This window comes from Medicago truncatula, chromosome 3, assembly GCF_003473485.1.
Source record: "Medicago truncatula cultivar Jemalong A17 chromosome 3, MtrunA17r5.0-ANR, whole genome shotgun sequence".
In the NCBI taxonomy this organism is placed as follows: domain Eukaryota; kingdom Viridiplantae; phylum Streptophyta; class Magnoliopsida; order Fabales; family Fabaceae; genus Medicago; species Medicago truncatula.
In genome coordinates, this window is record NC_053044.1 from 28,298,280 (window position 1) to 28,311,629 (window position 13,350).

Consider the following 13,350-nt stretch of genomic DNA (forward strand, 5'->3'; position numbering starts at 1 on the left):
TCTTTTTTTCATCTTCGATTGGTACTTGGCAGAGTTTAAATTAATAAAGGGAGTGTGTGCATGCTGTTCATCTAAAGAATTCACAAGGAAAAAATAGGATTTATATAATGTAGCAGCTGATAGGGCTCCTACTTGGTAGTGCAAAGAAATTTGTTTCAAAATAATCCATTATTTTACCTAAAGAGAGGAAGTTAGTTTTACTCCTCTAGGTTTTTGGATGAATCAAGTCTAGATTCTTATCGAGAACACCTTATGTTTATGGCGGATCTGCAATTAACATTATCATTATTCATGAATGTGGTTAACATCCTTGACCATAGTCACATAATTTGCAATTTACGTTGATACGCGGTACGAGTTCGCTGTACACGACATGTGAAGGATTTGATATGTATGGAGGTATAGAACTTTGATACGCGTTGGTTTGTATTACAGGTGCTTCCTAATTAAATATAGTAAGTTATCAATAAATTTAGAAGAAAAAAAATCTTGTTTACCGAATGTGAGTTTTTCCAACCGCTCAACGTTGTCTTTGGTACTGAAAATCTCTTAATATGTAAGAGATTTTCTCCAAGCTTAAAAAAGTTTTTCTGTAAAATTTATCTACATCACCGCTTTATCAATTCGTACGCAAGTATCAATTCGTGGTTCGCAGCATGTATCAATTCGTGGTCGCAGCATGTCAAGAGAATTATATGACTATGTTCTTGATATTTCTCATCCAAATCCATTTTGTATATTTTTTCCCTTTCTTTCTCGTAGAATTTTCATACACTTTCCTTCATTTTCTATCTTCATTCAAGAAATTTACACTAAGGTCGATGACTCCTTATTAAATCCACATCACATCATGTTAATTATTAGTCTTTTGCATTTCTTATCGAAGAGGGTTGCTTTTAGGTTCATGTTTATAATTTGTCTATTTTGATGAAAATATTGTTGGATAAAAATGAAATTGTAATGTTAGATCAAATTTGAAACATTATAAAAAATAATTTGTTTTTAACCTTTTAGCTTGATTTTATTGTTGGAAACAAAAAATTGTATTTTCTCGCGAAAAACTGCAACAATAACCTCGATGTGGACAGTCCCCCGAGCTCCCCTTGTGACCCAACAACACCTTTAGTATTGGGTGCATGGCCTTCAAATGCGTGGTCGATAAATTCCATAGTAAAAAAGAGGATATTTCTTACCTATGTGTTATTATTTCTGATTGTAGAACACTCTTTCTAAGCTAGAGACTAATATCAAAATGGTTAATAATTGGTGGACACCCCATCCACCCCTAACACATCTACATATATAGAATTTTTTGTTGGGTTAATCACAAAAATATATAGACAAGAGGGTGTCAGATTGACGGACCATCCGTCTCAAATTAGGCGATTCTTTTGAAATTTACACGATTATTAAGAAAATGATTAGTAGTGTTAATTTTAATTGTAAAATATGTTTCAATTTCTAAAACACTCTTATTAATTAATTTAGTAAGGTGATTAGATGATTGGAATGCAAAAAATAGGAGTATATTGGTGAAAAAAATAAATAAATATTGTATTAATATTTTAAAAAGAATAAATAATTTAAGACAACAAATAGTAAAAATGACACTTATTTTAAGACGGAGTGAGTATAATATAAAAATGGGCCTATGCATTAGGATTCAATCAGAATTTCCAATAACAAACTAAAATTTACCTCATGCATGCATTGTTGTTCATTATTTATTATATTTTTTTTACCAAATTGTGAAATATTCATAGGTTTCACCGATATTAACTAATTGCTATAGAAAAATCTGATTTTCCCATTTAGTCAAGTCATACATCTCAATCACATTTTTTTATTGATAAGATTAGAACTTGAAACATTTACTTATGATATTTGAATAAGTTCCACTCAAATTAATGTAAATATATCTTTGTCAAATAACATATGCCACCATTTTATGTATGTCCATGTCACGAATTGGTACGTGGTAGTTGAGTAACATAGTAGTTTACCCAATATGGGTGGACCAAACCTAGCATCTAATATCACCTCATAAACTTAACTAGCTTAGCTTCAAAATGTGTCTTTGTTGATAGATGTATATATAACTACTTTTATGTAATATACAAGGAAAAAAAAACACAACATCCTTGACACATGTTTTATGTTATGTGTCTTTAATTAATTGAGTTATTTGCACTTCATATACGTATTAAGTATTCCTATATTGCTATACAACCAAATCCTAAAAGAGACATTACAGCAGAATAGTTCCTCTTTATAAGGTTGTTTTTTCTTGCTCAATCTTGCATTGCATATTCAAGAGAGTAACTAGCTAAGAAAGAAGAAGCTCTATAGCAGCATTTCTTTGTTGGGAAGAGAGGTGTAGAATTCAAACTAAGGGTTGTCATGGCGGCGGAAGGATTTCGAATTATACTATTGCTGGTTGCATGTTTGCTTCCATTGTCTGTGGATGCTATGGTTCGACACTACAAGTTCAATGTAGGTGCATTACTTGTTTGCATTTTTTATCATGTCAATCATGCAAAATCATAAGAAGTTTGTTAAACTTATACCATTGCATAATGTTATGTACAGGTTGTGATGAAAAATGCCACAAGATTGTGTTCAACCAAACCAATTGTAACAGTAAATGGAAAGTTCCCTGGTCCTACAATCTATGCCAGAGAAGATGACAATGTTCTAATAAAGGTTGTCAACCATGTCAAATACAATGTTAGCATACACTGGTGAGTAGTAAGCTAGAGTTTCTCATCATTCTATCACAAACTTTTCTAACACTTTTTTACTTTATTTCTTGTTGTAAAAGTTAATAAAATGAATTGAATTTTAAACAGGCATGGGGTCAAACAACTACGAACGGGTTGGGCCGATGGGCCAGCATATATAACCCAATGCCCGATTCAACCGGGCCAGACCTATTTGTACAATTTCACTCTTACAGGCCAAAGAGGCACACTTTGGTGGCATGCTCATGTCCTTTGGCTTAGGGCTACTGTCCATGGTGCCATAGTCATTTTACCTAAGCTTGGAGTTCCTTACCCTTTTCCCAAACCACATATGGAACAAGTTATTCTATTAGGTCGGTGTTATATTACTCTTTGATCAAGAAATCATATAAATAAAGTAAGTATATTTTAGAATTCACACATTATTTTGTTATTGTTTAGGTGAATGGTGGAAATCAGATACTGAGGCTATAATAAATGAAGCTTTGAAATCTGGATTGGCTCCAAATACCTCTGATGCTCACACAATCAATGGCCATCCAGGGCCTGTCCAAGGCTGTGCTTCACAAGGTGAATTTCAAGAACCAAGTTCTATATGTTGTGCAATTTGACCAAACCAATGTGACTTAAAACTTGAATATTACTCTTTTGATCTCATTTTATGTCTTGGTTAAAATATTTGTTTCTCTCAAATTATTTGTCACTTTACCAACTAAGATTGGGCTAGTTGGTAAGAATCTATGAAGCACGGACACCTCTAGGACTAGGTGTGTCGCAGTGTCTGACACTTCTATGACACTCGTACAACACGTGTCGGACAACCAAGACTGGTGTCCTAAATAAAATAATTTTTTTTCTTTACTTCGACACTCTTAGACCGGTGTCTGACACCTATGCAACACTCGTACGAGCCATGTCGAACAACTCAGACAAATGTCTGAAATATTTTTTTCCCTCTCTTGGTTCCACACCCCGTAGATACTAGTATTTTTAGTTAATATTTGCCATCATAGACTAACTAGTATTTTTCAACTTTTGTGTGCATGCAGGAGGATTCTCATTGGAAGTACAACCTAAAAACACATACTTATTAAGAATCATCAATGCTGCACTCAATGAAGAGCTTTTCTTTAAAATTGCTAACCATCAACTAACTGTTGTTGAGGTTGATGCAACCTATGTAAAACCATTCAAAACTGACACAATTGTTATAGCACCTGGCCAAACCACAAATGTGCTTGTAACAGCCAAACATAAAATTGGAAATTTCTTAGTTGCAGCTTCTCCTTTCATGGATGCACCTATTGTTGTTGACAACAAAACTGCCACTGCCACTTTACATTATTCAGGCACACTTGGTTCCTCACTCACAACCCTAACTTCTTTGCCTCCTACAAATGCTACTTCAGTTGCTAACACTTTCACAGATTCTCTAAGAAGCTTAAACTCCAAGAAATTCCCTGCTAAAGTTCCTTTAAAGATTGATCATAACTTGCTTTTCACTGTTTCTCTTGGTGTCAATCCTTGTGCTACTTGTGTGAACAATAGTCGCGTCGTGGCTGATATCAACAATGTTACATTTGTGATGCCGAAAATCGCGCTTCTTCAAGCACATTTCTTCAAGATTAAAGGAGTTTTTACTGATGATTTTCCTGGAAATCCTCCTGTGGTTTATAACTTTACAGGGTCACAAGTTACAAATCTTGCAACTACAAAAGGGACAAGGCTTTATAGACTTGCTTATAATTCAACAGTTCAATTGGTTTTGCAAGATACTGGAATGTTAACACCTGAGAATCATCCTATTCATCTTCATGGATTTAATTTCTTTGTAGTTGGTAGGGGACAAGGCAACTTTGATTCTAAAAAGGATGTAAAAAAGTTTAATCTTGTTGATCCTGTGGAGAGGAATACAGTAGGTGTTCCAGCTGGAGGTTGGACTGCTATCAGATTCAAGGCTGATAATCCAGGTAGGTTATATATTCAATTATGTCTAGACCATAGTGTGAATTTATATATTAGACATGAATCTCATCTTGAATGTTGATTCATTATGATCTATGAAGTACGGATACAAACACAGACACCGGACACGACACTGACACTAACACGCCGACACTGTTAATGATTTGAGAAAATCACACAATTCAGTGTAATTATATGTGTCGGTGTCGGACACAACACATGTCCGACACTGAAGCACTTCTAATCTGAAGAGTGTTCGTGCTTCTTAGATTATGATAAATGTTGATTCTATTGATGAATCTTGATTCTTTCTAGTGATCAGTGATGATTTTTAAATATATGTATTGTGGTAATTAAAGTATGGTATTATATTTTGTTAGGGGTGTGGTTTATGCATTGTCATTTGGAAATTCATACAACATGGGGACTGAAGATGGCATTTGTTGTGGACAATGGTAAAGGACCAAATGAATCTCTATTACCACCTCCAAGTGACCTCCCCAAGTGCTGAGAAATGTACCAAATAACACCAAGTGTCATATGAAGAGAACCACATATTTCAATGTAATGAACAAACAAAGCCCAATGACAAGATTTTCTTGGAGCATGAGAAGAACAAAGATGTCCAATTGACATTTATTGGTCTATTTTTATTTCGTTTTAGTTGTATTTTTATTTCGTTTTTTGTACTCGTCTTTCTTCTTCTTGAATAAAATTTTAGGGCTTAATTATGCATATTAATGTTAAGCAAAATTTTAAGAGGTTTTAATACCCCTTCCCTTTTTTTTCTTCAGAAGTTCTGTTAACTTGTTATATATTTTTTGGTAGTGATTAGTGACAAAGTTTTGTTTTTGATTTTTGAGGGGGAGTAGTGACAATGTTCTGACACATTGAGGAAAAAAAAAAGTTTTTCATATTCAATATTCAAGTATTGCCTCAACCATTCGCTCACTAAGAGCATCCATAATTGAAACCATCAATTTTGAGTATTTAAACTAGCCTCATGTGTAGCGAAGTAATCTTTTATACTGTTTATATTTTGAACACTTGAGGTAAATGATTTCACAGCTGCCTCACTAAGATGATTTCCCGCGCAAAAAGGACATTTATGTTGTATGGGTATGGTCAAACTTTTCTTTGGTCTAAGGAAGTGTCAATTGATTCACATGGAGGAGGTGTCTATATTGTTTGATAAATAAATGTTAGGGACGAGTTGCGTTGACACTGTTGGCTTCCTAAATCTTTGAACTATTCGTGACATTAAGGTTGAGGGGTTGCGTTGACACTTTTGACTTTCTAGCACCAAAAGATATTGACCTTCTACATATAGTTCAAATGGTCATGCATAGCAATGTAATATCTTTTAAGTCCATGAATGTTGTGTTCACGAAGATTAGTTTTGCAATCTAAAAAGGCTTAACGATCTTGTTGTCTGCTTACCTTCCATTCATGTGTAATTTTCATGTATTTTATTGAATACAAATAAAGACGACAAAGGTTATATTGTTTTAAGGAAAAGGCTAACAATTGTACCATGACACTTTTTAAGCACCTGAATTAGTAAGTTTTTATGAGGAAAAAAATTAATGCGTTTGATTTGCAAAACATCAAGTATTGAACAAGATGTCACGATAGATGATTAGGTAGAACTATACTAGAGAGAGTTAGAGAGATAATATTTTTATGTTGAAAAATAAAAATCGTAATTTTGATAGTACGTACTGACAAAATTCATGTTTTTGTCGAGTCCCTTTTTATTTGTTTTATTCAATCCCATGACGTATTTTGCTTCAAATTTGTTTTGATGACTATAAACTTTTGATTTAGGGATTGTGATGACCATAAACAATAATCAAGTTTAGTAATTTTCTCAAAGGGGTATATATATATATATATATATATATATATATATATATATATATATATATATATATATATATATATATATCACGAGGCAACTATTGAATGATTGTCATTGTATGTACTATAAAAGATGCGCTTAATCGTAAGTACTTGACTTTGAAATCTTAGATGTAAGAGTTTAAATATCACATGAGACGGTTTGTGAAATGATTACTAGTATCGTAATTATTAATGACATTATTTAAAGATTTAAAATTAAAAAATTATTTATTGAAAAAATCAGTTACTTCAATTTATGATTCATTGAATACATAAATTTCAAGACAAATTTAAATAGTGTCATTAACACACTTATTAGCATTTATGTTTTGGACTGCTCAAAAGACCTTGCTCGCAGTCTAGGATCCAAAAACTATGGAGAAAGTCTTGCTTGGGCACATATGCAACACCTCAATTTTGAGCACATATTCACATAAAATTAAATAAAAAGTATTTAATCAAATCAATTGATATATTATAATTTTATTTTCTATTAACTTTTTTTTGCTTTTGTGTGTGCACAAAATTGAAGTGTTAGGTTTGTACCCAACCAAGATTTTCTCAAAACTGCGTTCAATTCCTTTAGGCACAACTCTGTCTTTGTACTATTTGGGATTTGCTCCCTCTTTTTTCTTGCTATATATTACTCCCTCCGATCCTTTATACAAGAAACAAAAGACATAAAACATCAACACCAAGAAAATACATTGAAAATAGTCATCTTCATTTAATACATTTCTATATGAATACCCTTAAATTAATTACTCTTTATTCCATCAATTTACTTACTTTTAATATTCTCTCTCATAATCAATAAGGGCACAAATGAAATTTAGCTTCAAACATACTTGAAATTTGATCAATCTTCTTATAAAAAGGACCAAAAAAATTCTCACTTTTGTTTCTAATAAAAAGGACCGGAGGGAGTATTACTTTGTCATTAAAAAAATACACACCCTCTCTCAACCATGGAGAATATTCCTTTGAGTCATGTAGCATCACAATGAATAACAATGTTTTTCTTTAAGCAAATATTATCTTGTGCCCTCAAAGGCACATGTTAAGGAACTCATTATAGAAATATACGCATAAAAAATCATACATTCAACTTCTTAAAATTAAAATGTTATATTTTCTAATACAAAGTTTTTTTTTTTTTTTTCTCCTTAACATATGCCATCAGAACACAAGTTAATATGATCCATTTCTTTAAAAGATTTAACAATATTGCATTTTAAAATCGAACTCAAATTCAATACTTCTGGAAAATTGAAAATGATAAAATAAAATTTTCTATTGTGCACTTTACCCTTTGGAATCGGAATATATGATCCTTTGTTTTACTGGATTTGCACGCGCGCACATGAATAGATGCACACACAATCACACACCCTCACACATAACGGAGACCTGACCTTAACTAAAATAAAATGCCACGAATCAACTTGTCTTCTGCCTTTAATCACAAGAAAGAATCTTTCCATTTATGGAAATAATTTGGTGGTAGTTGGTGCCTCTGCCAAAACCCCGTTTACTTTAGTTTATTCATTCTTCAATTCAAAGTTCCCTTTGTTTTCCTTTCCAAACATCAACTATTATTTTAATTAATTCATCCATATACACGGGGATACTTTTCTTTCCAACAAATGCCCTTTCCCTCCATGACCATGAAGGGACAAATAACACAAAAATAAAACTATTTTTAAGTGGGAACATTGCAATGATTAACGATAAAAGTCTTTCTTAAAATATTTAACGTCATTGCATTTTTAAAATTGAATTCGAATTTATGACCTCTAGTTAAAATGAAAGAGATATTTTACTCTCATATTCAAATGCTCTTGGGTATAAAAAAAACACTAATCCAAAAATAAAATCATATTACTCTTGTATTAGATTTAAGGAATTAGTATATTTTATCACTATATGTACTTTATACTTCATCTGTCCCTTAATAGATGACTTAATTGACAATATACATATTTGACTTGACATACTTTGACCATACTTTTCTACTAATTCACAAAGATAAATAATATCATGTAAGATGTTGTAGGATTCGTCTCGATGAATATTTTTAAAATATTAAATTTTTATAATTTTTTTTAGTAGAGAATTGAAGATATCAAAGATAAAACATATGCATTGGTACGTGTGTTAGAGTCAACTAAGTCATCTATTGAGGTACGGAGGGAGTAACTAATAATGGATTTGGGAAAGAGGGGGCTTCTCTAATTAAGAGTCTCATGTTGGAGTAAGATAAAGGTCTGAACATAAGTTTATAAGGGTGGAGCAATCATCATCTTACTAATTGATTTTGTAAATGTTGAGTTATAGATCTAACTCAAATTTTAAGATGTTAGTCGTTGAGTTATTTGCTATTAGACCACCACTATCGGGTCATTCATGTTGTGCATTAGATATTTAGTCTTAAGCGCGAGTGAGTGTCAATAGTTTCACCTTAGTATGAGATAAGATTTAAATATAAGCTATAAGTCGATAAAAGTCTTCACTTTTGAAGGCGATTTCACAAGGATTCGATTAGAGTTTAGATTCAACTCAAATTCTAATATCAATCATCATTTTTACAACCATTTTTTACTAGATCATTTATACAGCCATTAATATTTTGCTTTCATTCTATTATAGTGTGTTTGTTTGTGTGCATCTTGCAAGTCAATATATTTCCTTTGCATTTATGTTAAAGATGAGTATATCAATAATTGATAATACTTTATGAAATAAGAAAATGTGTTTGTCATTGTGACAAAGTGAGCATTAAATTAGTATATTAATACATTAAAAAATCTTGTTAAATCATTTACACATTATAAATATAAATGGAACACTAGTGATGAATATCTTTTTGGCACAAAAGAAAAATTGATGATGTCGTGCACAATGTATTGTGTAGGATGAGAACAGCACCAGCATTTGTTGCATTTTGTGAACAAGTGCTATTTAAATGGAAGAACATTTAACAACTTCCAAGCGACAAAATATTTTTGTTTTCTTTTGTTTCCCCCAATAAGTGAATGCATGAACTGCACAACACAATGTGATGAACAATATTATATTTACAGAGAATATATGACAAAAGCCTCACTTCCAAAAACATTACATTAATCAACTTGCCCTTCTAATGGAAAAGAAAAGTAATAATTGGATTATTGCCCCCACTTTTTTTTAAGAAGCCAAAGATATATCAGAAATGAGGAGACCATTTATATCAGAAAGATTTTTTTTATCGTCGTCATTTATAAACACTTGTTCGAATCATCTCATAAATATTAGAAGAGAGTCTAATATCATCTTAAATTTTATGATTATGTCTAACACAATTCTACAAATCGATTTGTAGACCAGGATGTTACTCTTTGTAAACTCTTACAAAGAGCTGTATCTTTTCTATGTGTAACATGTGTTTTTCCCAATACATCTCTTCACGGTCCATTACTATTGAATTTGATGTGTGTACATAAACGATGGGTGATCCGATCTATAGGCTCTTATATCATGTTAGATTATGGTCTAACTTATCCTCTCAAAACTTACTCGACATATATACACATGCTTGAAAATTGAGAAATAAGTAAAAACTGGTTTATTTTTTATTAAGGGTTCAATATGTTTTTGGTCCCTATAAATATACCTACTTTTCGTTTTAGCCCCTCTAAAATTTTCCTTCAACTTTTAGTCCCTATAAAATTTTCCATCACTACTTTTGGTCCCTATTTTAAGTTAATTTTTGTATTTTTTTTTTAATGAAATTGTGCATAAATGTGTAGAATATTGTGAAAAAAATTCCTAAAAAAATTTAGAAATTTTTAACAAAACATAAATTAAAATGAATTTTTAACTATAAAAAAAATACTAAAATTCATATTTTGTTAAAAAATTCTAATTTTGTTTGGGAGATATTCTTATAATATTATAAATTTTTCTGCAAAATTTTATTCAAAAATATGAATACTATATATGAGTTTACTTTAAAAGAGGGACCGAAAGTGAAGATGAAATTTTTTTGAGGGACTAAAAATTGAAAAAAAAACTTTAAAGCGATTAAAACAGAAACTTAACATACTTATAAAGATCAAAAATATATTTAACACTTTTATTAATTATGTTAATGAGTCTCCATGTCACTTTTAACGGATGCACGTTGATCATTACCAACACATGCACATTCATCCTTATCAACTCTTCCTCGAGATTTTCCCTGTTTAAAAGAGCAACAAAAACAAATGGAGGAGTGTGGATAATTCTTTTTTTCGGACAGGAAAATGATTGACTTAAGCCTCATTTTCTCAACTAATAAGTCATTAGCGAATGAAGCAGCTAACACTAGAAAGAGGAGTGTAATGCAAACACTTTTCTTCTGCATTTAAATCTCAAATTCGAATTTAAATCACTGTATATTAACGTTCTTTCTACGGCTATCAACTGAATTATACTTATAAGATTATAATTCTTTTCTAACTATCTGGACAAAGCAATGTAAAATGTTGCTTTGGTCGTAATAATTATTTGTCCTTCAATCAAATTATCACAAATTGACTACTTTTGATCGTCGTGTAATATCACGGGATTGAGATCTAAACAATTCACATGTTAGAACTCGATCTGCCGCTTAAAAAATATCTTGAATTTCAATGCATGATAAAATAATCATCAAACAACTTCACAAGTAAATATTTCTCAAAACATAGTATGAAATTTGACTTTTTTCAACAAAAGATAAATAGTACTATTTTCCCTAAAAAAAAGAAAGAAAACAGTACTGTTTGTCAAAAAAAAGAAAGAAAACAGTACTATTAATTTATACGTGAACGTGCAAAATGTGAGTAAAGAAGTTACTCATCAGCTTCAATCTCTTTCCACTAACCTACGTGTGATTCATTGATTGAATTCATGTGTCTCCTCATTTTATTTTTCTAAATTAATTTTTTCTTCAATTGCAATGACAAAAAGCCTAACAAATAATAACCAACGTAATTCCTTCCAAAAAAAAAAAAAAACCAACGTAATTGTGCGTCTCTGTGACTGATTTGCTTTTTACTTTTTTTACTTTAATTACCCTTTTATGATTTACAAACTTAACATATATGCAAAGTGACAAAAAAAAAAACAACGATTTTAGTTGAAATACAATTAAGGTATACCTCTACAACAATATTAATTCTAATAAGAAACAACAATTTAAAATTGTGTAAAATAGTTGGAGTTATCATGTTATTATGGATAAGAAGTTGTTACATGTTACCGTCGTTTATTAATGACTTATCTTCGATAAAAAAAACATGTGAGTCACATAAGGTGAGTTCGCTTCTTTAACCTCAATTTTCTCCATAAAACTTAATTTTGGAAATGAACTTAATTTTATAAGAGTGCTAGCAATACACCCTCAAACACACACACTTCTATTGATTGAAATTCAGGCGATAAAACAGTGCATCCTGAAAAGAGTGGGATTGCTAGAATAGTTGATAATATATTTTTAATCATAATTTTTAAAACTTATTAAAAATACTATTATTTGAATTTTCATTAAAATTTTAGCCAATAAATATAATTAATATCCATTGGTAGTGTAAAAATATTTTATATTATCTTTTACCAAAAGAAAATTATATTATCGACCAATAATATGTTATATATGATTTTCAAAATAGTTAAAATTAAAGTTATTATTTTTAAGAATTTAATTTATATATGTGCGAATAATGTAAAAAAATTACAATGTCATCTAAACACATTTGATTAATAAAAAATGTTTCAATCTCAGTTACTCATATCTACCTTAAAATTCATGTAAATGATGACTTGTGATTAGTTGATAGTGTAAAAAAAATTGTCAAAATATCTAAAACGGGTTAGACTTTAAATTTTAACGATAATATTATTTTTTAATTATATTTTATAATCAATATTATGAGTATTAACCCCATTCATCTTCTTCTATTTTATATTAATGATAATGATGAACATATAAATACTATTGGTACTTTATAATTTTAATTTTATAAGATAATTATTATCTTTTATTCATAGAAAAGTTATTATTATTATTATTATTATTATTATTATTATTATTATTATTATTATATTTCTTTAATTTATAATGTGTTAATTTAATTGTTGTATGAAATAACTAATGTATATTTGCTCCAAAAAATCTAATGTTTATAACACCTTTTTTTTTTCTTTTACTACTGCAATTTACGGCCTCCCGTTTGAACGTCTACACAAGAAGTGGTAATGACATGTTGCATCAAATTGACGTGCAACAAGAAAAGAGTCTTACAAGAAAAACAAACATTTTTTTAGAATGATGGAATTGCCCATGCGATGAAAAATGAGTTAATGACATTGGTATATTGTAGGAGGTAAAATTGTGAATAAAGTATTAATAAATGAGAAGAATAAATGTAAAAAATTAAACATTAAGTGGTTTGTATAATGTAAGTTTAGAGGTTTAGAGTGTGCTTATTATCTGGGTCAAATATTTCGGTAGCAGTAATTTTTATATTGGATCAGTCTATATAAAATTTTACTTCGATTTCTATTAAGAGTATGTTTATTTGGACAGTAGAATTAGTGTTTGTTTGGTGCAATGTTGCAAAACAAAGTTTGACGAAAATCACGGTAAAAAACTATGTTAACTTAAAAAAAAAATTAAAAATTTTGAAAATCATGACAAAAACATATAAAAATGATTTAAGGGTCGTGTTAACTTATGTCC

General features: G+C 30.3%; 1 protein-coding gene across 1 annotated transcript; it reads left to right on the top strand.

Moving 5' to 3' along the window:
- The first annotated feature begins 2,283 nt into the window (after positions 1-2,283).
- LOC25490798 (laccase-4) lies at positions 2,284-5,475 on the top strand. The gene is made up of 6 exons (XM_013604700.3): positions 2,284-2,493; positions 2,590-2,741; positions 2,850-3,094; positions 3,183-3,311; positions 3,791-4,711; positions 5,087-5,475. Exons 1-6 carry the CDS (start codon positions 2,401-2,403, stop codon positions 5,215-5,217), a joined length of 1,671 nt encoding a protein of 556 aa, XP_013460154.1. The 5' UTR covers positions 2,284-2,400; the 3' UTR covers positions 5,218-5,475.
- Positions 5,476-13,350: the final 7,875 nt, after the last annotated feature.